General features: G+C 56.7%; 7 protein-coding genes across 7 annotated transcripts; 3 read left to right on the top strand and 4 right to left on the bottom strand.

Moving 5' to 3' along the window:
* Positions 1–8: 8 nt before the first annotated feature.
* Positions 9–6,341, bottom strand: CONPUDRAFT_83954 (multidrug resistance-associated ABC transporter). The gene is made up of 17 exons (XM_007773438.1): positions 6,027–6,341; positions 5,022–5,964; positions 4,637–4,963; positions 4,302–4,513; positions 4,120–4,229; positions 3,383–4,070; positions 2,383–3,330; positions 2,282–2,330; positions 2,182–2,220; positions 1,885–2,121; positions 1,656–1,822; positions 1,030–1,594; positions 902–975; positions 693–847; positions 517–639; positions 355–462; positions 9–291 (listed from the first exon to the last, which is right to left on the bottom strand). The coding sequence occupies exons 1-17, from the start codon at positions 6,249–6,251 to the stop codon at positions 189–191; spliced, it is 5,073 nt and encodes a 1,690-aa protein (XP_007771628.1). The 5' UTR covers positions 6,252–6,341; the 3' UTR covers positions 9–188.
* A 281-nt stretch (positions 6,342–6,622) lies between these two features.
* Positions 6,623–9,975, bottom strand: CONPUDRAFT_167601 (uncharacterized protein). Its single transcript, XM_007773437.1, has one exon. The coding sequence runs from the start codon at positions 9,914–9,916 to the stop codon at positions 6,797–6,799; it is 3,120 nt and encodes a 1,039-aa protein (XP_007771627.1). The 5' UTR covers positions 9,917–9,975; the 3' UTR covers positions 6,623–6,796.
* Positions 9,976–10,815: 840 nt separating this feature from the next.
* On the bottom strand, positions 10,816–11,977 carry CONPUDRAFT_75252 (uncharacterized protein; the record flags this gene model as incomplete). Its single annotated transcript, XM_007772990.1, has 3 exons — positions 10,816–10,954; positions 11,336–11,776; positions 11,856–11,977. The coding sequence occupies 3 exons, from the start codon at positions 11,975–11,977 to the stop codon at positions 10,816–10,818; spliced, it is 702 nt and encodes a 233-aa protein (XP_007771180.1).
* Positions 11,978–12,890: 913 nt separating this feature from the next.
* CONPUDRAFT_75251 (uncharacterized protein) lies at positions 12,891–15,653 on the top strand (the record flags this gene model as incomplete). Its single annotated transcript, XM_007772989.1, has 12 exons — positions 12,891–12,960; positions 13,020–13,291; positions 13,344–13,422; positions 13,486–13,799; positions 13,880–13,966; positions 14,247–14,255; positions 14,387–14,471; positions 14,501–14,634; positions 14,838–14,861; positions 14,924–15,081; positions 15,217–15,301; positions 15,339–15,653. The coding sequence occupies 12 exons, from the start codon at positions 12,891–12,893 to the stop codon at positions 15,651–15,653; spliced, it is 1,632 nt and encodes a 543-aa protein (XP_007771179.1).
* Positions 15,654–15,848: 195 nt separating this feature from the next.
* CONPUDRAFT_60494 (uncharacterized protein) lies at positions 15,849–16,007 on the bottom strand (the record flags this gene model as incomplete). The annotated part of the gene is made up of 1 exon (XM_007772912.1): positions 15,849–16,007. A coding segment is annotated over one exon (159 nt), but the record flags the coding sequence as incomplete, so codon positions are not given.
* A 253-nt stretch (positions 16,008–16,260) lies between these two features.
* Positions 16,261–17,283, top strand: CONPUDRAFT_60868 (PIN domain-like protein; the record flags this gene model as incomplete). The annotated part of the gene is made up of 2 exons (XM_007772938.1): positions 16,261–16,421; positions 16,488–17,283. 2 exons carry the CDS (start codon positions 16,261–16,263, stop codon positions 17,281–17,283), a joined length of 957 nt encoding a protein of 318 aa, XP_007771128.1.
* A 3,784-nt stretch (positions 17,284–21,067) lies between these two features.
* On the top strand, positions 21,068–23,266 carry CONPUDRAFT_138810 (uncharacterized protein). Its single transcript, XM_007773436.1, has 2 exons — positions 21,068–21,208; positions 21,262–23,266. Exon 2 carries the CDS (start codon positions 21,283–21,285, stop codon positions 23,245–23,247), a length of 1,965 nt encoding a protein of 654 aa, XP_007771626.1. The 5' UTR covers positions 21,068–21,208; positions 21,262–21,282; the 3' UTR covers positions 23,248–23,266.
* Positions 23,267–23,727: the final 461 nt, after the last annotated feature.

Genomic DNA, 23,727 nt, shown 5'->3' with positions numbered 1-23,727 from the left:
ATTCATTACCTCGTGACATTACTTATTAATTGCTCTGAAAAGCTGAATTCTGTAGACACTGTAGATTACAGCAGGACTTTGCTGATTTTCTCAACACCGCGGATGCGTAATTACACTAGCCAACAAATAAATCATAAAAAGAATCTATCTAAAAGTAACTGTGGTATGTACAGCAAGTCGACGGCACTCTACAAGCCAGCCATTCTTTTGAGTGTGGCAAACTCATTCTTGCCTGTTGCCTTGCACAGGCTGTGGAACTGGCTCTCCGGATCTGCGAGGAGGATTGCGGGACTACAAAATCGAGATGCATGAGATTATCTTGACTCGTATAAACACGCAGATGAAAAAGCGTACCTGTCGAATTCGACGATGCGTCCTTGGTCGAGGAGCATAACTCGATCATAGTCAATGACCGTTCTCAAGCGATGAGCGATGGTGAGGATCGTGCTGTTGGCGAATTCCCTGGACCCTCATGTGAGCAACGTACGCAGCGGGGAGAAAAGTCAAGCGACGCACTGTCTGATCGTCTTGCCAATCAACTCGTCCGTCGCGTAGTCGACGCTCGCGGTGGCCTCGTCCATGACGAGCACCTTGGAGCGCTTGAGGATGGCGCGTGCCATGCAAAGGAGCTGCTTCTCGCTTCAAAGACTGTCAGCAAAGGTAATGTACCAGGACTTGAACGAGCAGCTTACCCAGTCGAGAAGTTCTCGCCTCCTTCCGAGACAGGAGACTCGAGGTTCCTGAACACGTTCACGTTGATGGTCTCAGGAGTTTCAATGTCCGTCTGAGCCTCCGTGTTTTCGCCAGAGGACGATGGAATAAGGTGCACACGACGGAGGGCCTCGTACTGCGTATAGCCAGGTTAGCTCTAGAGCCGAAAGATAGAGAGGAAGCGGCATACGATCTCGGCGTCCTCGTACTCGTCGAATACGTCCAACGTCGACCGCAGTGTTCCGCTCAGAATCGTCGGATCCTCTGGAAGGAAGCCATTGAGATGAGCTCCTTTTGAGAAAACAACCAAACGCTTACGAGGGATGATAGTAAGCTTGCTCCTCAAATCGGTAAGACCAATCTTGCCGATATCGACTCCATCAACGAGAATCCGCCCTTCGGTCGCCTCGACAAAGCGGAAGAACGACAGCGCGAGCGTGCTCTTGCCGGATCCCGTCCTGCCCAGAATACCCACCTTCTCGCCCGGGCGCACCTCAAAGTTGATATTATGCAGCACATTCGGCAGCTGCGGCGCGTATCTGATGACCAGATCCTCGCACTTGATCGCGCCCTTGTCGGGCCAGCTCGCGGCCGGGCGCGGCTCGACGAACTCGGGCGACTCCTGCGCGAGCTCCGAGTACTCCTTGATGCGCTCGAGCGCGACCATGCTCTGCTCGAGTCCCACGAAGCGCCGGACGAGGAAGAGGAGCGTGAGCGTCATCTGCGTCGCGAACGAGAGCGCGAAGCCCGCAAGCGCGGCGGAGATGCTGGGCGTCATGACGGCGATAATGCCCACGAGGCCAACAGTCACGCTTGCGAGGAGGTCGTACCGCGCCGAGATCCAACGGTTGACGCCGAGTTGCCAGTATGAAGGGTTGATTTGCTGCAAAACAAGAAAACAAGTCAAATTTATAACGACTGGCAGTCGAGAATGTGAAGCTTACAGTATCAACGCAGGTCAACATATCCCGCAAGAACTTGGATGACGCGCCGAACGCACGAAGCACCGTCGCACCAGCGATGGTCTCTCCGTACAGCGAATACAACGGCGAACGAGCAACCGAATCAAGACGACGCATATCACGGGATGCCTGGCTGTAAAGTTTGGCAACTACATAACCATGATCGCAATCAGCATATCCATCCCTGGCAGATAAACTGACAGATACCCACCAGTGAAGCAGAAATATCCGAGCACGAACGCCGCAAGCACGAACGGGATACCGCCCGCGAACGCGATGGACACCAAAATGGTGGTGAACGCCAGCGCAAAAATGATGCTGCGCCCAAAGTGGTCCGAGAGCCTGCTGTCGATGCCTTCGAAGTCCTTGCCGAACCGGTTGAGCAGCCTTCCGCGCGAGACAGTGTCGTGGAAGCGGATGTTGGCGAACAGGACGGACTCGAGAAGGCCTTTCAGTAACGAGGGTCAGCGTGGTCAAGCAAGCATAATGCCCGGAAGAAGAGGCTTACGTTTGTACAGCACCGTGGACGCTTGAATCGAGCCCGAGTCTATTCCACCGTCGTAAGCAACCAATCGCTCAACGCAAACCTAACAAAGAAGCGGGCTCACAAAGCACAAAGTACCGATACGTCGACAAGAACACGCCCGCGAGCGTCAGCTACACCCACCAATCAGCATCGTCTTCTCATACCGCAAACCAAAACACTCACAGCAGCATAAACACCAATATAATACACCGGCCCCTTCTCCGCCGTCTCCTCCGGCGGCGCGCCCGACCACGACTTGAGCCAGTACGACTCCGCGATGGGCGACAGCGCCGCGAGAACGAGGACGAGCGCGAACCAGGACCAGTACCAGTGCTTCCCGCACGCGCGCACGTACATCGCCCACACGTCCTTGCTCACCCGCCCGACCGCGCGCTTCTCCTCCTCGATGAGCTTGCGCGGAGGCTTCCGCTCGAGCTTCGCTTTACCGTTCCCGTTGGGAGTCCCGTTGGCCGTGGCACTGGCCGTGTCCTCCGTGAACGCCGTAGAGCTCGTCTCGGAAGGCGGGTCCTCGGTCTCCTGCTGGGAGGACGCAAGCGCGCCCACGTCCGTCGACTCGCCGACGTGCTTGAGCACAGACAGCGTCGACCCGCTCGGCAGATTCTCGCTGTCCTCCACCAGCTTCTCCTCCTCCTCCTCCGCCTCCGCGCCAGACGAGCCCAGATCCCCGAGCAGACTCGTACCGAGGAACGCCTGCCTGTCACCCGCGAACGCCACCCGCCCATTATCCAGCGCGACAACGTACGCGGCGCCGCTCGAACACAGCTGCACGTGGTGCGACACCAGCACGACCGTGCGGCCCCGCATCAGATCGCCCTTGATGCACTCGTGGTAGAGGTGGTGCGCCGTATGCGCGTCCACCGCCGAGAGCACGTCGTCCAGCAGCAGGATGGACGCGCGGGAATACACCGCGCGCGCAAGCGACACACGCGCCTTCTGTCCGCCAGAGAGGTTCACACCGCGCTCGCCGATCTCGGACTCGTCGCCGTCCTCGAGGATGTTGAGGTCCGCGATAAGCGCGCACGCTTCGAGCGTGCGCTGGTACCGCTCCTCGTCATACGGCAGGCTGAATAAGATGTTGTCCTTGATGCTCGCGTTGCGGAGCCACGCGCTCTGTCGTTCCCGTGAACCACTGGTACTATACCGAAGCCGAAACGAGACGCACCTGCGGCACATACGCACACATCCCTGGAACAACCCACTCCCCCTCCCTGCCCTCCATATTTACCCCACTGGGCCCATACACCGCCAACGAATCCGGCGGACTCCGGGGACACACCACCTGCCCCGCCAACACGTCCGCCTCACCGAGCAGCGCAAGCAACAGCAACGTCTTCCCGCTCCCGAGCTTCCCGCACACGAGCGACAGCTCCCCCGCGGGGAACCGCAGGTCCATATCCAGCAGCACGAACTTGCCCTGCTGCTGCCCGCCACCGGGCGTCCCAGGCGTCGACGGCGCAAACGGCGTGCTCGCTCCGCTTTTCCCGCCTCGGCCGCTCCGGTCCTGCGGCCACGTCACCGTCGCGCTCGCGCACGCCACCGCATACTCTCCCTCCACACCCTCGCCTTGTCTTTCCCCGGGCGGCCCAAACACATGCACCGCCCCGTCCCCACCGACATCCAACGGCGGCACCGGCGTGATCTCCGGCAACTCGAGATAATGCTCGATGCGGCGGAGCGAGACGAAGGACTGCAGCATGTTGACAAACGTCTCAGGCAGCGCGTTGAATGCGAACCGCATCTCCTGGAACACGAGGATCGTCGGGAACGCGATCGACGGTGTGAGCGCCTCGCCGCGCCAGACGGAAAAGTGCCAGAACGCGACGAGGGTGACGATCAGCGGCGAAGAGTCCCTGGTCTTCGATAAGCGGGAAACATGATGGGCGAACAGGGAAAGCGTACCAGATGGCGGCAAAGATTACCTCGAGCCAGTAGTTGAGCTTCTGGTACTTCAGCTCGCGCTCTCTCACTCTCAGAATCCTGCTCTCGAACGGGCGTTCCCAGGCCATGAACTACATCACACATCATACATCAGTGACCGCAAGGCCAAACGAGAAGAGATTTTTTGTTCTTTGCAAACGTACCTTCAACATCCTAATAGCCCCAAGCACCTCATTCATCAGCGCAACACGCTCGTCTCTCGCCTTCATCAGCTCGTCCTGGAAGCGCACGACGACTTTGCCCGCGAGCGTGTTGAACGGGAACATGACGACGATCACGAGCAGGCCCCAGAAGCACGAGACGCCGATGAGCCGGTAGAGCAGCAGGGTGCCGACGACGAGCTCTATTGGGGAGTCTGAATAAACGAGAGTGAGGGTTTGGTGTCAGCGTTCGGCGTTGGGCGGGGTACTGGAGGGGGAAGAGGAGGAAAGAGCGAGCGGGGACAGAAGAGGGAAGAGGGAGGAGAGAAAGGACGCACCGACGAGCGAAAACACAAAGAACGAGAACTCGGAGACGCGGTCGACGTCGGTCGTCATGAGCGTCATCACCTGCGCCTTGCTGCTGAACTCGGCCTCCTCGTCCTCGTCCCCGTCCTTGTCCTTGTTCTTCTTTGCCTTCTTGTCCTTGGAGTCCTTGGAGTCCTTCTTGCCCTTCGCATCCTTGGAGTCCTCCTTGGAGTCGGACGACCCAGCAGACGACACAATGTCCTTCCTCACAAGCGTCTTCTCGAACAGAATCGTGTTCAGCTGCGCCTTGATCCTAATCGCGATCACCGCCGTCGCGAGCGAGAAGAACTGCGCGGCCACTGTCCACCATCAACACGATGAAGCCCAACAAAAGAGAGAGAAGGAGAGGGGACCCACGCATATGCACCACCAACAGCGACACCAGCTGCCCGATCGCATACACCCATCCCCACCCTGTATGCAGCCTCTCCGGATCGCTCTCAAGGTACGCGATCAACTTCTGCAAGAAAAAAGGGCTCGCGAACCACAGCGGCGCCGCAAGCGCCGTCATAATCATCTCCGCGACGAACGCGACACCGTTCACGCGCAGCACGCGCCACGCGAGGCCCCAGCCCGGTCTTGTCCCCTTCTTCCCGCCGTCCTTGCCATCCCCCTTGCCCTTGCCCCGCGTAACAATCGGCGACACCCTTAGCAGCTCGCGCATCCGATGGAACTGAAACGTCGCGCGCATATTCGCCGGCAAAATCGGCAAATCGCCAATCTCGAGCGACTCCGCGGTCTGCACGAGCCGCACGAGCCGCGTCGTATAGCTGAACAATATAAAGTCGAGCACGGACGCGCCTGTGCTCCCGCTGACGTTGTCCTCACTCTTATTACTTGTCTTGCTATTGGTCGCGGGCGCATACACCCGTTCGGGCGGGAAGCGCAGCGGCGGGCCGGTGGGAATCGTCCAGCTCAGCGCCGCGCTGAGCGCGTACAGCACGAGTGTAGCGTGCCAGAGCGCTCTGAGTGCGCCTGCGGACGAGCCGGCGGGCGATAAAGCCGAGATGGGGAGGATGGAGATGGCGAATTGGAGGGCGAAGGCGAGCGCGGTGAGCACCGCGAGGTGGATGACGCTGTTCCGGTGCAGGCGCACGGTGGTGAGCGGGACGGCGCCCGCGGCGAGGGTGACGGTGTATAGGGCGTAGAGGGTGCGGAAGAGGTAGACGAGGAGGAGGTCGGTGCCTGCGCCCCCGGTTGGGAGACCGGAGAGGGCGGCGGCGGCCCAGCCGAGGGAGACGGTTTCGAGGGCGAGGATGACGACGAGGTTGGCGGTGATGGAGACTTTCCAGAGGCGCATCTGGCGGCGCATACATATTTTGGGTTAGCTACGGAACGCGACAGAAGTTGATGAAAACGTACCTGCGCCCAATACTCGTCCTCCTCCACCGGATATCCGTCAATGAGGTCCTCGGGCAGCACAACGTCGAACGGGTCGTGCGCTTTTGCTTCAGAACCGAGCGCATCATCGCCAGTGGAGGGAAGCTTAATCTTGCCCTCTTTTTCGCGCGTCACAAAGCGCATAAGGATGCTGCCTGCCACGCCGACGAGGGCAGCGGCAGCCATGGGAAGCTGGTAGGGCGGCATCCCGTGTGTTCCAATTCCGATTCCGGTGCACCAAGGAGCGTCACCACCGAGAGCGGGAAGAGAAAAGGTCGGAGGAAAAAGCAGAGAGCGCAAAAAAGAGGCTGCGCAAATGAGTGGACTATTAGAAACGAGAAAAGGACGAGTGTCATTATGACTTGTTCAGTGACGGGACCGCAGCCACAAACTATTCCGAGTGCGATAACGGCACCTTTTGCTTATCGAGCGCCGACTCCCATTGGTCGACGCATGACGGCCGCGTGCAATGTCTGATCCCCCCGCATTGCTCGGACCTTCGCATATATCCATCAACTCCCCTCGACGTCTTCCAGGAAACCCTTTTCATACTAAAACCGAGGTATTCAATGACGACACCTATATGCACCTCCGTGTCCTCCGGCAGGGTATTCAACGCGCGCTTAATATGACATCACACAATCCAAATGGCACCACCCACTGGCACTTCACCGCGCTCCATCATCTCGACCCGTTCCCCAACCGAAATCCCAAACAAAGAAAAGTAGGTCACGCCACAAAATCATGTCTTTTCAAAACCCAAAGCCGGGCCTATGATACATCCACCGCCCACACCCGTCTGCCCAGAGCCCCGTCCCCAGCTCTTGAGCGCCGACCTGCACATGGCCCTCATGCTCATCCGAAGCGTTATTCTTCTGGACCTGCAAAGGACGTATAGCAGCGGCAAGCTTTGCCTGATGTTCCTCAGCCTCGATGTCCGCAGGTGCAGACCCACCGAACACCTCCATCGCCTGCACACACAGGTCCCAAAGAGAGCCATCGGAACTGCTAGCCTGAAGCTGAAAGTCGAGAACGAGAACACCACCTTGGCTCGGCTCCATCTCCTCTCGACCATGCGCTTGCCTAGCGTCCTCGTGCGTATCCCCGCCGACATCCGTACCCGCCTCCGAGCCGTCTTCGTCCTCGCCACATCCAAGACCCAGACTCGAGCCCAAGATCAAGCTCGACCTGCGCGCCGGGGCGAAAGCAGGGGCATCAATCTCAATCTCAATCTCATCCTCATCTCCACCCTTTTCCTCATCCCCATCTTCAACCTCTGCATCCCTCTCATCCCGCCGCCCCCGACCCCGGCCCCGGCCCCGACCCGCACCCTCCCAGCTCCACGGCGACGGCAACACCTCAAAGCTCTCCATCGACGCCGGACACGAGATCCGCCACCGCCAGCCCATGTAGCTCCGCGTCTTGGACAGCATCCGGCGCACAGTCGTCGCGTCGCCTAGCCCCACGGCGCCATCACCATCACCATCAGCGTCACCATCGCCATCGATTGGTTTGGAGTCATGCGACGACTGCGCGCACGGCGTGAGCTCCGTGAACGAGCACGCTTCCCATGACGATTCTTCGGACGTGGGTATCGAGGACGGTGTATGCGACGACTTCGACGACGAATTTGACGAAGCTGAATTCGACGACCGAGTAGAGAAACACGGCGCCGACACAGGCGACGGCATCGAAGGCGTCCTCAATAACCCAGGAATCAAACTGGGAGCCGTCACAGCACGCGACGGCGAGCCAGAACCACCCGCACCAGCCCTTACACCACCCCGAACCCCCGCCTGCCCCACTCCCAGCCCAACCCCACACTCCCGCGCCCCCACCCGCATCTGCATCTGCATCTGCGAACCCAACCCAGTCGGCGAACTCCGAAACGGAAACGGAAACAATCCAAGGTCAAACAACGACCGAGACGGCGAGAAATGCGAGGACGGAGCAGCGAGCAGGATCGGCGCGCGGAGTCGCGCGTCCAGCATCTCGAGGTTCGTGTGTCGCGCGAGCGAGACTGTGCTCCATGGCGACGGGAGGGTGGGTGCGGCTGGTTCCTCCGAGCCCGGGCCCTTGTCGTCGTCATCGGAGGAGGAGGGGGAGTGAGGGCCCGGAGAGTGGGGCTGGTTTGCGGGGGTAGCAGAGACCGTGTCGACGGGGGACGCAGTGTCCACTGGCGGAATTGGAGAGACAGTGTGCGGCGACGGGGTGCGGTGTAGCTCGCTGGGAGGACGCGATTCTTTCTCGTTCAACAGCGGCTGCTCCTCGGCGGGCCTGGAGACAACCTCATCCGCGTTCGCGTGTACGATAGGCGCACTCTCCATTAAAACCAACGCTGCAGGCGACGGCGGCCTCGGACTCGGGCTGGAACTCGGACTGGCACTCAGCCTCCACCGCGCCCCCGGACTCGAGCGTCGCGCCAGCCTCGGCGCACTCAACGAAGTGGACGAATCAGAATCCGAAGAGGGCGAGGGCGAGGGAGGACGAGACGAAGAAGGTGAAGGTGAAGGTGAAGGCGAAGGCGAAGAAGGCGCAGACGAAGACCCAAGCCCAAGCACAGCATCCAAATGCAGACTCAACGTGTTCCCCGCCTCCGAGAGCCCAAGCCCAAGCCCAGACCGGGTCCTCCCGTCCGCGCTCCGAGGTACGGGCGTGGGCATAAGCATAGGCTGCGCCGTGCGCGGTGTAGACACAGGCATCGACTCGGACATCGACAGATGCATAGACATCGACATCGACTCACACACAGACCCCCTCTGCGCCCTCGGCGTACTAGCAGCCACAGCGCCCGCCCCGCCAAACGCAAGCAACGGGAAAAAGTCCCCAACGTCGCGCGCCGTCGCGCTCCCAGCCGCTTGGTCCGGGCTCGCTGGCTCCCCGGTGTCAACCGCGCCCGCGGGACCGTCGTCGTCGCTCCCGCTGTCGACGTTGCCCAGCGCCAGTGCCATGTCATCGCCGCTCAAGGGCGCCGACACCGCGGCCGACGCCGGCGTCGAGCTGGACTCGGAGCCCCGGGGCCCGAGCAGCGGCCCGAGCATCTGCGCATCGCACAGGCGAATCGGCTTCGGCGCGCTGATGGGGATATTACGACCAGGCATGGGCGCGGGCATGGGCGCAGAACCGGAGAACGGTGCACATGGAGAATGAGGCTGAGGGGGCGTCGACGTCGCACAGAGCGGCAGAGCAGAAAAGTCCACGAGCGATGAAGGCGTGTCCAGATCGCGCCACGCTGTAGCCCCCTCCGAGTCAGAGCCGGAGCTCGTGTTCACTGCGTCTGTGTCAGTGTCGGTGGAGATGGAGATGGAGGTGTCAGCGCTCTGGCTCGTCCCCGAGGAGGAGCAGCAGCCTGTCAATGAGCAGCCAGGCCACCGGCGGTCCAAGGAGCGGGAGTAGAGCACGTCGAGCGAGCCGCTCAGAGAGCCCTCGGGCGGATTGGCGCGGGGCTGTGGCATGGACATGGGCATGGGCAGCGCGTGTTCAGACCCGGGTGCGCAGTGTTCCAGGCCGTTTAATAGACATGTTTCGAACGACCGATCACCGTCTCCGAGTCCTTGCGCGGATCCGAGCGACCGGCTGCGTATTCGTGCTCCCGCACCCACTGGCAGCCCGAGCCCGAGCCCGGTCACGGTACCCGCGGCAGAAGGAAAGGCATCGTAGTGCGTCATCTGCGCGTTGAGCATGACCTGGTGTCGGTTTAGCCCAAGGGGCGGATGCGAATGGAGGGGAAGTGTAGGCTCGGTAGCGCCGAGCGCGAGACACGAGAAGAACGGTGCCAGAAGCCAGGAGAGCGCCGTGCGGAGGGCGTACAGGGCGGAGATGGCGGACGCGATGGCCGGAAGGGCGGCGGTGGCGAGGCGGTGGCGGGCCATTGATTATTGTATGGTGATTATAGTGTATTTGAGAGGAAAGAATGTAGAGTGAAAGGAGCGTATGCGGTGAGGTTGGAAGGCAGGCGCCTGCGGGGGGCTAGCGGCACTGGGAGAGATTGGTCTAGGCTGGGGGAAAGGCGCGGAAAGGGATAATAGTGCTGTGGTGGGCGTCCGTGAGCGAGTTTGAGAGTGGGTTGGAATTTGTTCGACGTTTGCCACAGCTCGCTGCTTCCCGACATTCCAAAGCCCCCCGATGGCGTTGAGATCGTCATAGCCCCGAGTTTTGAGATCTGAGGCCTAAAAGAAAGAAGATCCAAAGGAAGAAGCTTTTGCGGAGAGCTCGAGAAGTTGTCCATCGCAAGTTCATCGTGATAGCGTCTATGGATGGTGAAAAGGTTTCGGCAAGTACCGAAGAAAGCGGAGGAGCATTGCGCGCTTGAGATCCGTGTCTACCTCGAGCTCCAAATCTACCCTGTCTAAGTACCTTTTCCACCGATTCTCCACCCCCATCTATCGAACAACCACACGTTCTCAAGCGCTCGACAAACGCGATATACGACATCCCCTAGGCCTGGACTCTATCTACAATGCTATGTCCTTAACATGTCTTGTGCAGCCACATCGCACTGGTAGGGTAGATCAACGCCGCCCCATTCGCCTGCTCCTAGCTCATTGTTCGTCATTGCGCCCGCCCAGTTTAAGGGATGAGGTTTCAGTATCGCTTCTAGTGTTTTGGTGGCGCGCCCACCATACCGTACATCGTTCACTAACAAAATTGCGCCGTGACCCCTTGACCAACGATTCCTTTTATCTAGGTTCGCCTCATCTTGTCAATAACATAATATTAGCAGACACTCCCTCGGTCAACCCCGATCCCCATTCTATCGTTGACCCGAGGTTTATCTCTCCTTATCCTCCTTGCACATCCTGGCTCTCCCCCGGTCCTGTGTCTCCCGTCGCTTCTCAGTATCCCGCAACCATCCCTTCTCCTGTCTGCTCTGTCGCCTCCCGCTCTTTTGATCGTCGCTCTGGTTCATTCTACGATCTGCACCCCAGATCAGTCCACATTATTCACCCCGAGTTCCTCCACCACCGTTGCATCTACCCCCTCCACGACCACCAAATCGACTCCTTCCCCTGTCGGAGGGACTCTCGATACCAGTTTCGATCATACCACAATCGCAGAGCCAAGAACGCCTTCCCACTTAACGGGAGTTTCCTCTCTCATGCTCGACGTAGGCGGTGTCCACAGTGTAGGTGCAGAGCCATCCGCCGAACCCCTCAGCTACCTAACCTCCCTACTGAACGACCCCAACGGATCCCCTAAAATGAACGAGGGCCCACAGGAACGATCCCACAAACACGAGTCTCAGAGCTTATTCAACGCTGTGGGGGATCTCGGGCCCGAGCCACCCGCACCGTCCGCAGATCTCGACCGTGGGCACTCGGGTACCGACACAGCTACCACGCAAACGCATCACACCCCTCAAGCTCCCAACAACTGGGCCATCCTCGATTCGACTCCGGCGTTCCAATCGCCTGTGCCCTTCTCCGCCGATTCTCACCCAGCCGCACGCCGCCGCCCGTCCCCGTGGAGCGCGCTCGAGTTCGCCGGCAATCCTGGTTCTTTTTGTGATCGTACCGGCGTACGAACCATACGCGTAATGTATGGTCGAATGCGATTGGTCGTAAAGAAATGGAGTTGCCGCCTGGGAGATGATGGTAGCCAAAGTCTCGGTTAGGGAGGTACGACATGGATGAAGTAAGCCTTGAGTGATCATGATGAGATTTGTAAGGAGGGCCTTGTACTCGGTCAGGCGAATGATAGCGGTGCTGAGGTCGTCGACCATCTCGAAATATCTGTGGTGCCAGGATGAAATTCTTGCCCTCAAACTAATTGTGCGTCAGGGTCTGTATTGAGCATTGCGCCAAAGCGAACCTGCTGAGACCGTTAGGCACTAGTTTCCGACAGCTGCTAGCTGCGTGTGTGGCAAGATCGTGAAGACAAGGGAGGTCATAGCACAGAGGCACAAGGTTTAGTACTTGCTGCAGAGCCGCCATCGTGGACCGCCGCTGATGGAATCCTGAGATTGCAGAGAGACGAATGGATCGCACAGGACAACGCGTCGCGTCACACTAGGTGCCTCCAACATTTTCTTGGCTCCAGAGTCCAGGGCCAGCTGAATATTGGACATGCACCGCCATAAAAGCTAGCCATGTGCCAGTATACAGCTTGTGCTAAGAGGCTACGACGCTTACCACAAGGTTTGAGGTCACATAGGCCAATAAGATATACCCGAGATATATTCGCAGTCCAAAACAGCGTAATTAACAGTGAGCGCCTTATTGTATCTTCGGGACTTCATCATTAAGCACAGCCTAAAAAACGCTAGTATCCTATTTTATGCAGTGCTTGTGAATCTTGGCAATGCATTCACACCCCTGATGTACAAAAGAGTGAAGATTTGTAGGATTGCGGACTCCTGAGCTGAAGATTAAGATGCCTGAACAGCGCCGATTCCTGGGGCCTGGGCCTGAGCCCTGACAGAAATTCCCGTCGATCACAGCTGGTCCGACAGGCGAGGTGATTAACGCATGCCTTCGGCGCACAAAGTCTAAATCGTGAGATCTTGAGAGCCAGTGAGACTTGTTCACCGATTGGAACCATTGGATGCTCGAAGATAGAGTGAGAAGTGTCAGCTTCTTTGACATAAATGAGGCTTTTCCGGTGAAGTCGGGCAGTAGGCTTCGGAACGGCTTGATGAGGCACCGAAATAATCCACGCTGTCCAAGCGAACTTTCATTGAGGTTGCTTCTCTCTGCAATGACATCATCGCAGTCAGATAACTCTAGTTCATAGTTGGTAACCTCGAAGAAAACAGTATAAAGGCGTCACAGTCATAATTTGCACGGCGGTCCATCAACTATTCACCCCCCGCAGATTATCATCGTCATATCGAGCGTATAACTCCTCATGAGCTCAAGCTACATATCGCTCCAAGTCGGGACGTACCTTGCGAACATTATTGATGGGATCCTATATGGTACGATTAGCATATTTTGATAATGTACCTTCACGTCGATGCTTAAATGCGATTCATAGGTGTTGGAATATGCATGTACATCACATCACTGCATCTATTCCTCAACAATCCCAAAGCTGAGAGCCGCTGGACTCTATTCTACGCATCATTTGGAGGGACTCTCCTCCTATCGGTAACAGCACAGCTGTTGACAACACAGTATTCAGGCTACACGTACTGTATGGACAGCAATAGCGTGGAAGACTCTGCGAACTCGGGCTTGAACTCGTGGACAGATGTCCTGGGAACGATTTCAGCTGTCATTGCAAATTGGATGGGCGATGGCTTAATGGTACCCTGCATGCACCCTGCTTTGTTTGTTTACAGCGCTCATCAAGTTCTAGCTTTGGCGCTGTTACGTCATCTGGGATAACAAAAAACACGCAATCATTATCCCTGCCTTTCTCTACTTTATTTTTGTTGGTGAGACCAATCTCTGCTTTTATTATTGACGGAGAATGATAGGAACCGAATCTTGCCACCTAGCGTCTTCATTCGTCACCCTGGTTGACAAATCCTTGACAAAGGGTCCCGCCATGACGGGTGTCGGTGTCACATTTGATATGATCTGGACCGCTTCAACAGCCGCGTTCAATGTATATGTAACCTCTGCCATATGCTGGCGTCTCATCGGCATGTATTGGGTCTTACGAGACAGTATGCCAGGACGTCAAAACCTATTACACAAGTACACAGGGGTGATCTCAATGTTTGTTGAAGGGACGATACCCTTCACGCTTTTAGCCGTCATGTCTTTCATTCTGGATATCTATAACAGTCAACTGAGCATAGCACTTGTGGTAAGGAATATTTGGTGCAGTATTTGTGTATGACATTTGTTTTTCTTGCGATAAAACACCAGTACTGATGAATGATGTAGGTCACCTCGCAGCAGTTGATTATTTTTCGTATTTCTATGGGCACTGCGTGGACGAAGAATACTATGAGCGAGATCACTGAGTCGCAGGTAGACAGACAGTTTGATGCACTTTTTTCAGCCCAAGTAAACCCACAGGACGAAGTCTGACGTAGAAAAAATAGCCTGCACTTACACATGAGGAACCCAAAGCTCTAACAATACCGACTTGAGCTAAGGAGGTTACTCGTTACGTACCTCAGTTAACCACTCCCCAGGAGGCGGAGTTCCGCGGGCTGTAATGTGCAGGAGGATGTGGGCTCTCTGGCTTCTCTAGTTTGAACGATCTTCTCTTTTTTCGAGCGTTGTTTTATTTTATACTTCTTTATAGTCGATTCGCGTAAGCTTTGCCAGTCGCAAGCTGCCGCCTTATCTCCTCTTTACGCTATTCAAGTGCAGTGCTGTTATGATATACTTTCTAATGGATAAAATAACATGAGTGCGTGAATATGCTTCTACATCAGCGAGCAGGACAGGAAGGAAGAGACGGAGAGCAGAGTCCGAGACTCTGCAGATGATGATCAGAGTGGCTCAGGCTGTGGACAGCTGCAATTGCGTTATTCTCATTGATACGTGTATCCTTAGTTCTTGATAATTGCACTGTCATATATCCACTCCTCTTTACGATGAAGAGCTTGCAAGGACGCGGAGGCAAGGGAGCTGAGAAATGCAACTACTGCCACACGGGAGTCACGATGGCACAGTTCGAACTGCATATGGTAATTCAATCAGCGTTTCTATTCCTGATGCAGATGTGCTAGACGAAATGCCAAATTCATACACATTTCGAGCGCTTGAGTCTAATCCTTGGCATAATAAAATTTGCGCCGAACGAAGACATCTTTCTTGCATGGATTATTTGAACACGTCAGGCTGCAGCCTCAAGACTTCTGCCTCAGAGCGTGACGACGTGTTCTACTAGTACTTCACGCATGTCACCTTCAAAGTGAGTTGCGTCCATTGGCCTGCACAGCTCAGCTTTTGAAATAGAGACTTATGGGAATCTAGGTGGAGGGCACGCTCTTTCGCGTCCCCCAGCAGTTATTCGAGGACAACTCGGACGTCTTCCGCAATTTGTTCCTCTCGCCATCTAGCTCTCGAAGCATCGAGGGCTTGAGCGACCAAAGTCCTATCGTACTGGAAAATATATTATGCTGGGACTTTAAGTAACTTTTGCGAGCTATGTTCTTCAGGTGCGTCGCTCTTCGGTCCACGTACTTACCTCTGCACGGTCTCCTATGCCCGATCCAAGCTGGTTTCAGCTTCTGTCAACGCTGTATCTAACATGGTTTTGCTCACAGAGTAGATACTGCAGACGCATGCTCGAGGCACCGCGCCGTCAACAATCAAAGAGTGGCAGGCCGTGATCAAGCTAACCCAATGGTGGTAAATGAGGACCCTACACCGAATTGCGACCGACCAGGCGTCGAGGGTACCGTATTACGTAGATCCCGCGGAGAAGCTCGCCCTGGTGCGCGCCCATGGCGTTGCCGAATGGGTGCGCCCGGCGGTATGCGACGTTGTGCGGCGGGAGCACACCGAGAAGGACCCCCTTTGGAAGCCGCTCTCGGACAAGGACGTGCGTATTCTAGGGCTGGATCTCGTACTTGCTCTTGCTGCGGCTCGCGAACACGTCGCAGGCCAATTTTCGCGTTGTCATACAAGGCTAACAAACACCGAAATCGAACGCGTGCTTCGGGATTGGTTTAGAGACCATTTTCCGAACATGGGGGAATAAGCGGAAGAGGAGGGAGAGGGTGTGAATGTTAATGCAGACATACGCGAGAGTGATATCAGATATGTACTTCGCCTAAAACAGCTAAGAAGGGGCATGTTTAGATTGACACATGGAGTACTACCGAGGCGGTAGAATAATGAACATCTTGACGGTGTCTAATACAGTGTCAAAACATGATAGAGCCAACAGGAGTAACTAAAAAAACGCTGTGACATACTCTGGGCAAAAAAAGAAGCAATAAATATTGAGACCCGTAGGTCTACCACTCTGGAAAAGCGTGTCATCCTTGTGCAGGGGCCATGCTAATCTTCTCTGTATCGTTCCAATTTTTACGTATGTCACCCCGAAGGGGACATAAAGCTTTGCTATGGTTAGGGTCGATATGGAATAGTTTTGTATTTGCTTCAAGTGACGGGGTTGCTAACTAGCCATATATGGCAAGTCGCCACATGCAATACGCGACGCGTTTGCTTGGGCTTGTTTGTTTCTAACGACCTTGGTGAATGCCAAGCTAACACCTCCACAGAGCTTCAAAGTTCACTTCCTGCGTCGTTGTCCACGCCGACCAGCCCGCCACTCTTTTGATCCCATTTATTGTCTCTATCTTATGGGTATCTCTGGCCTTCTTCCTCTGCTCAAGTCTATCCAGGTCCAAAAGCACCTCTCGGAATTCGAAGGCCAAACCCTCGCAGTCGACGCATATGTCTGGCTACATCGCGGAGTATACACATGTGCGACGGAGTTGGCAACGGGAAAGAGGACCAATAAGTGAGCCTTCTCACCTCACTCAATCAAGTCGGCGTGGTCGATGCGAGCATGCCTTTCATTTCGCAGATATGTCGACTACGCCATGAGCCGCGTGCGGCTCCTCAAGCACCACAAGATCCAGCCATACATCGTCTTCGACGGAGGTCCTCTCCCAGCCAAGCGCGGCACCGAGTCCGAGCGCAAGCAGCGACGCGACGAGAACCTCGCCCGCGCGAATGCGCTCGCCGCGCAGGGCAAGCACACCCAAGCGCGCGAGTTCTACCTTAAGTGCGTCGACGTGACGCCGCAGATGGCGTTCCAGCTCATCAAGGCCCTGCGAGCTGAAGCCGTCCCTTACGTCGTCGCGCCATACGAGGCCGACGCGCAGCTTGCGTACCTCGAGCGCACCGGGCTCGTGGACGGTATCATCACCGAGGACTCGGACTTGCTCGTGTTCGGCTGCAAGCACGTGCTATTCAAGCTCGATGCTGTCGCGTGCACGCTTATCTCGATCCAACGCAAGGACTTTGGGTCCGTCACCGACGCGGGCGGAGTATCCCTCGTGGGCTGGAACGACGCGCAATTCCGGGCCATGGCGATTCTGAGTGGGTGCGACTACCTGCCGAGCATACCTGGTATCGGTCTCAAGACGGCCGCGACACTTCTGCGGCGACACAGAACGGTCGACCAGGTCGTCCGTGCCTTGCGTTTCGAAAGGAAGAAGAATGTGCCGTATAACTATATCGAGAGCTTCCGGCTGGCAGAGAAAGCGTTTCTTCACCAGCGGGTGTATTGTCCGCTCGCGGAGCGACTCTTGTGCCTCGGTGTACTACCGGAGGACGTCCCGTTGGATCTGCAACAGGACGCGTATATCGGAGAGTGAGTTTTCTTAACTCATACACGATCCCCTTTCTAACTGGGCCGCACTCAGGAACTTGGATGCTGGTGTCGCCAAGCGCCTGGCGATAGGCGACATCGATCCCATTACACTTTTGGCGATGGAGGACATCAATCCCAGCTTTCAGCCTGGCGGATCCAAAAGCCTCCCCTTGCAACGCGGTGATCTCAATAGGCCACCCTCGTCGAAAGACAAGGGCAAAGGGCGTGCCTCCCTGGACCCTCAGCCTGGGAGTCAGGGCCTAATGAACTTTTTCCGTAGGCGCACCATCGCTTCACAGTTAATCCACCTACTCATTGTTTCATCTTCATCATGCACGATATATCGATCGTTCATTGGCTTCTTCCCCCTTTTCCAGCGTCCAAACCGAAGGTGCTGCTCACTCGTAGCAACTCCGCACCAACGAAGAAGGCTACTGGTGTGCCGATCGCGGGCAGAGCAAGCGGCAAACGAACCCTCGTCGATGTTTTCGACGAAGATCTCGCTTCAAAGCGCGCCAGGCTTGAAGCCACCAGGTCAACACATGGCCACCAGCGAGGCAACGTGGTGGCATCACGCTACTTTGCAGGCCCTTCCCCGGGTACTCTTTCAACGCCGGCACAATCAAGGTCCTCGAAGAGAGCTCTTGAAACTCACCCAGTCGCTGGCCCTTCACGGCATCATCGCGATCGTATACATCAGCCTCCTGGAGACGAGAAGGAGAACGTACCCGATGATCAGCACGCGGATAGCGTTAGTCTTCTCGACGAAGTCGACGAGGTGGCAGATCCCCCGGGATCTACACCAGACGGGCACCCAGACCTAGCGGTGACAATATCCTTCGAGCCCGACCCGCCGGCTCTCGCCTCAGATCCAATCGAGATCACGCAGGAGGACGGGTACGTGTCCCCGGCGGAGTCCCTCTCGCGCATCGGCACGCCTGACCTCTCCTCGCCTGCTGCCACTCATACTCACGGCGCCCGTTCGCCCCGACGACAACGGGGGAATCACCATCGGGCACGACACGCTTCGCCGAGGGAGGGTGACCAAGAGCAAGAGGATAATGATCTCGATCTGTCTTACCTCACGCCGACACGACAACGATCACGCCGGCATGGGGAACGCGTGCGGGGAGGGCGTGGTGGCGTCGACTGCTGTGACGCCTCAGACGACGATGCAGACGAGTTCGGCGCAGACGCGCTCTCGAGCCCTGTCGCATCGACAGCTCTAGGTGATGCCGCGGCCGCCATAGTACGTGACTGGCGTCCCCCGCGTTTCGCCCCAGTTTCGGCTGTGCTCGTCCCGGCCACGCCGCCACAGCCAGACTGCACGGAGCCGATCCAGACGTTCACCGTGCGCGGGCCGGACCTCGCGAGCATGCTCGGCACGGAGGTCTCGGACGCAATGGACGAAGGCGAGGATGTGTTTTTCGATTACGGCGACGGCACGTCGCAGGAGGAGGATGACGAGGACGGTTCGGAGAGCGGCGCGTCTTTCGGGCCGGATACGCCCGAAGATGCCGCATGGATAGGGGGTGGCGCTGTTGGCGCTGCGGTTCCAGCTGTGGGCGTGCGCTCGGACGACGGGTCCGATCTCGACGAGATCCTGAGTCCGGGCGAGAAAGGGTCTCGCGCGCTGTCCGCTAGCAATGCTGCTGTGGCACGGGGGTGGTGGAAGCGATGGGCGCAGAGGGAGGAAGATCCGAAGGCCGAGGGAGTGGGAGGACGTGGTGTAGGCGCAGGCGTGACGCGTCTGCGCCGCACAGAGACTACGGTGACAACGGGGCAGCAGCAGGTGCTGCGCGGCGGCGCGCCACCGGTCCGAGGATCGAGTGCTCGACCCCAAGGGAATGGGCACCATAGGCAGGTGAGACCTCGCAGCCTCAAGTCGGTCGGGGCAGCCGAGCCCGGCGACGAGGTGGAAGGCCGGCCCAAGCACCCTACAGTGTCCGCCCGTGAGAGGCTTGACGCGTTCAGGTAAGTCCAGTCCCCTTGTCTATGCGCAGCTTGAGTTTAATGGTGCCGATACAAATCGTTTGGTATTTGTAGGTGTAGGGTGCGCTGATGCAGTGTTCTGGGGCGCACTCGAGAGCTGGGGTGGCCCCTGACCCCGCGAGCGCTTGCCTGTCATCGTCGCTCAGAGCTTCTAAATCAGACTCAAAACAAGCATCCCAACTTCCCGGTTTCTCGGAGTCATTCCCCCGGGACACCGCGTGAGTCATCGGCATCGATAGCGTGGTTTCTGGAGAATCCTCGAGTTGTCCTCTCCCATCGGTGGCGGGCTGGCCTCTGCGTGTTTGCCATCAAACTCGCTAAACCTAGAAATTGAATCACTCAATGATCCATTATGCCACATTGCTAGTTCAGTCGACCGACAAGGGGACTTCATATTGATTCCGAGCTGCGTCATTACGGCACGCCCGACATGGTGTCAAGTTTGCGTCGTTTCGGATAGGAGATTGGCAAGTTCGGAGAGCTTCGAGTCAAGAAGTTGCCTCTTCATTCGCATGGAAGTGCCGAAGCTGTCCAAAACGCGTAGACAGACCAACCAACTGTTGGTGTGCTTCACCTCGTTGTTCGAAGGCACTGCATACATGCACAATACGCGAGAAGTCCCAGATCACGGTCTACTTGCGGTCTACCTCCGATATTCAGCGGAAATAACATGAATAGCGCTGACAAGCTAGATGAAAAAAGTGATTGTCTCGGGGATATAAGTCGAGAAGGACATGCATACAATGATCACGATCAATTGAGCCTCGCCAGGGCGGACTGGTCCCACGTCGCGGATGTCCAATCAGTCGGTGTTGGGAACTGAACTGTGGATCGGAGTGCGCCATTCTCTGGGTAACTTTTTTAGGTTAGCTTCTGCTGTCGTTCGGTTATATCTAATGGGGCTCGTGTAAAACACATAAGTTGAGGCAAAGGGACCAGCGCCAGTTGTTCAGGTTGTGCATAGCGAACATTTTCCACCTTGGCAACATTCGGCGGCGCAGGATGTTTTCGGTATTTTCCGGTCGGCTGTGAACGTCTGGATTCAGTTGCGTAACGGGTGATGATGTATTTTTTTTGCTTCCTCCAGAACAGCGATTTTTCTTTTCAAAAGAGGTTTCGGTATATGGACTCATCTACAGTGCCTGTGCACCAAGCCGGAAGCTCGTCTCGTAGTCCGACTTCGAGCGTCTCGCACGTGTGTTTCTGATCTGAACGTTTTTAGGCTGGCATCAACACCTGCGTCCAACAATGTCGACGCCGATGCCTTGGTCCGTGTAAAAGGCGCAGCCATCACTACATGCTGAAAGTCTGTTTTATTACGCCAGTACTTGCAGCCTATCAATAGCGTGGTAAATATATTACCCAATAACGTTCTTCGCAACCTGAATCTCCCACCTGTTGGGCCTGCCCAGACAAATGCAGCCACACGCGCGTTCGAAGCACCTCAGGCTGGCAAGTCGTGGGCAAGCGTGAGCATATGGTGCGCACTCTCCATTGTCCTGGCGGGGGAAGAGATACTCTCTGTTTTGCATCACGCGGCGGCCACAGCAAGCGGTATAGTCAGGGTGTTTTGCCATTGCCACCATCAAAATAGCCTCAGCGGGCCTGTTCCGAGCTGGATATGAATTGGGGTCATAAACTTTAGTAACAGCGTGGTGGACTTTGGGGGGTCACATCTCCAGGCAGGCACCTCATTTTCCTTGGTCGGCGTCTCGGAAGTTCATCATTCGTCTCGAGGACCCAGATTCCTGCAGCTCCTCTTCTTTTGCCTCATCCGACTGGCCTACATCAAGAATGTCGCCCATCCCTCTGACCATATCCGTTGAACGCCCTTCATATTTTTCGCGACCGATCCGATCATTGACTCAGTCCATTGCCCTTTAGAACCTCTTTGCCACGCTTAAAACCGTATTCTGTTATAGCAATCTCATTTCTAGGTACCGTATCGTCTGGAGTTCAAATGCTTGTGGTCGCTCACTGGATCGTCCAGTTTTCGTCTCTAACCCCCACCATGGAAGAAAATCGATATACGCCTTCCACGCCTGACAGCGAGGACGATCTCCAACATCCGCTCGGCTCGTCGCCGTACCCATCGGTAGTGATGGGTAACGACCCATTCCCATCGCCGCCCATTCTCTATTCTGGGAACACCCCGCAGAACATAGTTGGGTCAGGCCAACAGCCGCCGTACAGATATATTCATTCCCAATCACCTCAGCAACATTCGGAGTGGCGCCCCTACGGCATGGGCGAGCACCAGCACGGACAAGCTCCGCCATTGCGTCAGCAAAGCGACCTCGGGTACCCGGAATCATCCCAGCGCACTACGTTCGGCGTCGCGCACCAACAGCCCTCTGCCGTACCGCCTGCATACCAGGCGTACGGGGGTGTATCATCGCCGGTGAACCACCTTGTACTACATCAAGGTCACAGATCCAATGCTCACACTACTCCCTTCTCGGGAGCATCGCAGTCCTCCATCGCAATGCCTGACCCAACTCTGCCACCTGCCGGCCCCTTCGATCCGGTACCGATAGCCCATCCCCATATGCAGCAAGCGTATGCCCAAACTCCCAACCAGGCCCTCCAACCGTCAATGGCCCTGGAACCTTCTTACTACAGTCGGGGCCAACACCCTCATGCCCATTCGCAGGCTGCTCCCGGAGAGGAATCACGTACACCTTCGCATCTTGATCTTCCTTCCCCGCATTCGTCATTCCCTCGTATGAATATGTATCCTCCACACCAAATTTACCCGGAAGGGCAGGGTTATCAACCGCAGCAGCAGCAACAACAACAACAACAACAGCGTCATCAACCGTCGATACGTTCCTACGACCCCGTCTACTCTTCCATGGAGCAGACACCCCTCCCTCTGCCGGGGTCCCCCGAGTCCATGGCACGCTCGAGCCCTGAGCATATGTACAGCTACTGGCCGAACTCCCCTGCGAGCGAGCCCGCTTGGTCAGGTAGCATGGACGACGACGAGAGCCCTTCTTTCGAGCGCGGCGACACCCCGCTAAGCGATACCGGGCGCTTTGGAGAGTACGGGTACAGATACCACGACGACGAGTTCGACGAGGACACGGTGACGCCTACGAGCCCCGAGCTCGAGTCCGTCTCGGCTGCAGAGGCAAGGACGAGCGAATTCAGGCTTCCAAGTATAAACGAGCTCAACCTCGAAGACGAAGGCAGCGGCAAGGGCAAGGAGAAGGCGCCTACGAAGGAGGCCCAGCCAAAGAAGCCGAGACGCAAGTCCAAGTACCACGACTGCCCGGTTTGCGGCAAGGCTTTCCCTCGTCCGAGCGGGCTCGCGACGCACATGAACTCGCATACTGGGTCTCGACGTCAGTTTCATCTCTTTCTCTGGCCTGACAAGCACTCACCTGACATTTTGTGGTCCTCGTCCCGTTTGTTAGCCTTCCAATGCAAGGTTCCCGGATGCGACAAGCGCTTCGCGGTGCGATCCAACGCCAAACGGCACCTCCGTACGCATGGCCTCTCTCCCGATTTCGACAGTGGGCCGCGCGAGCCCCGCTTCGTTGTCGGATTCGAGGATCCTGTGGTCTCGCACGACGTGCAGCCGCCTGAGCGGAACCCCGCTAAGTTTAAGTGGATCGAGGAGAAACAGGAAGGGAGCGGGTTCCCCGATTTTGGCCGAGCACCCACGCGACGCCCCTGGGCGCCTCTGAGCAGCGTGCCGGGCCCGTCGAGATTGCCTGATAGAGGCAACACTGCCGGTCGTCCGCCACAGCAGCAACGACAGTACCCGCCCTTAACTGATCAAAACACTCAAAGCCAGACTCGAGGCGGCACTGGGCAGAGGGCAGTGTACCCAGTACCAGGCATCGGCAGCGGTTCGTCTAGGCAAACCGGCAGAAGCGACGCCGACGAGAAAGAAGAAGTCCAGCAAGAAGGTGGCGATGACAGCCGTCATAACGTGGGCGGTAGGAGGAACATGGGGTATCACTTTTAATTCTGGGGAGGGGCGAGCGACGATCATGCACCGGCAGGCTGGCGCGAGAAGGCGAAGATCAATCAAGCGAGGTGAGAAGTGGAATTGAGTTTTGTTACTGAGCTCGAGACAATGCGACCGCGTTCGTCAAGGATGCTCAAAGCGTGTCTGGTATAGGCCAATCTCGGTAACCGAGATGCCCCTCGGGCGGCAGTCGGCACCGAGGTTGTGGGCCATTTGAGATGGCCATGGTTATCTAGTTTCCCGTTCTGCTCCTATATGTAGTCTCCTTGCACGCTTTCTGACCACACGACCCATCGATTCACGTCGACGAATGGACCATATGTCATCTAGGTTACCCCTTGAGCACGACTTCCGGAATGATTGCCATTTTTCTTGTCTTGTCGTTTGTATTGTACGATCCGCGTCTTCTTCACTTGGATGCGCAACTTATATTGGCTGTATCTTTTATGCTCTTGCACCGCATTGCATTCTATTGAC

This window comes from Coniophora puteana (genome assembly GCF_000271625.1).
Source record: "Coniophora puteana RWD-64-598 SS2 unplaced genomic scaffold CONPUscaffold_10, whole genome shotgun sequence".
Classification (NCBI taxonomy): domain Eukaryota; kingdom Fungi; phylum Basidiomycota; class Agaricomycetes; order Boletales; family Coniophoraceae; genus Coniophora; species Coniophora puteana.
The sequence above is the reverse complement of the archived record's forward strand: the minus strand, read 5'-3'. Positions and strand labels throughout refer to the sequence as shown.

What these genes read in the sequence shown, in the direction of transcription:
- CONPUDRAFT_138810 (XM_007773436.1), top strand. Translation starts at nt 21,283, where the DNA reads ATGGAAGAAAATCGATATACGCCTTCCACGCCTGACAGCGAGGACGAT.
- CONPUDRAFT_167601 (XM_007773437.1), bottom strand. Translation starts at nt 9,916, where the DNA reads ATGGCCCGCCACCGCCTCGCCACCGCCGCCCTTCCGGCCATCGCGTCC.
- CONPUDRAFT_83954 (XM_007773438.1), bottom strand. Translation starts at nt 6,251, where the DNA reads ATGCCGCCCTACCAGCTTCCCATGGCTGCCGCTGCCCTCGTCGGCGTG. An exon ending in GTATCGGTACTTTGTGCTTT is followed by an intron (nt 2,221 to 2,281) that starts GTGAGCCCGCTT and finishes ACGGTGGAATAG; the next exon opens with ACTCGGGCTCGATTCAAGCG. An exon ending in TGTTGACCTGCGTTGATACT is followed by an intron (nt 1,595 to 1,655) that starts GTAAGCTTCACA and finishes CTTGTTTTGCAG; the next exon opens with CAAATCAACCCTTCATACTG.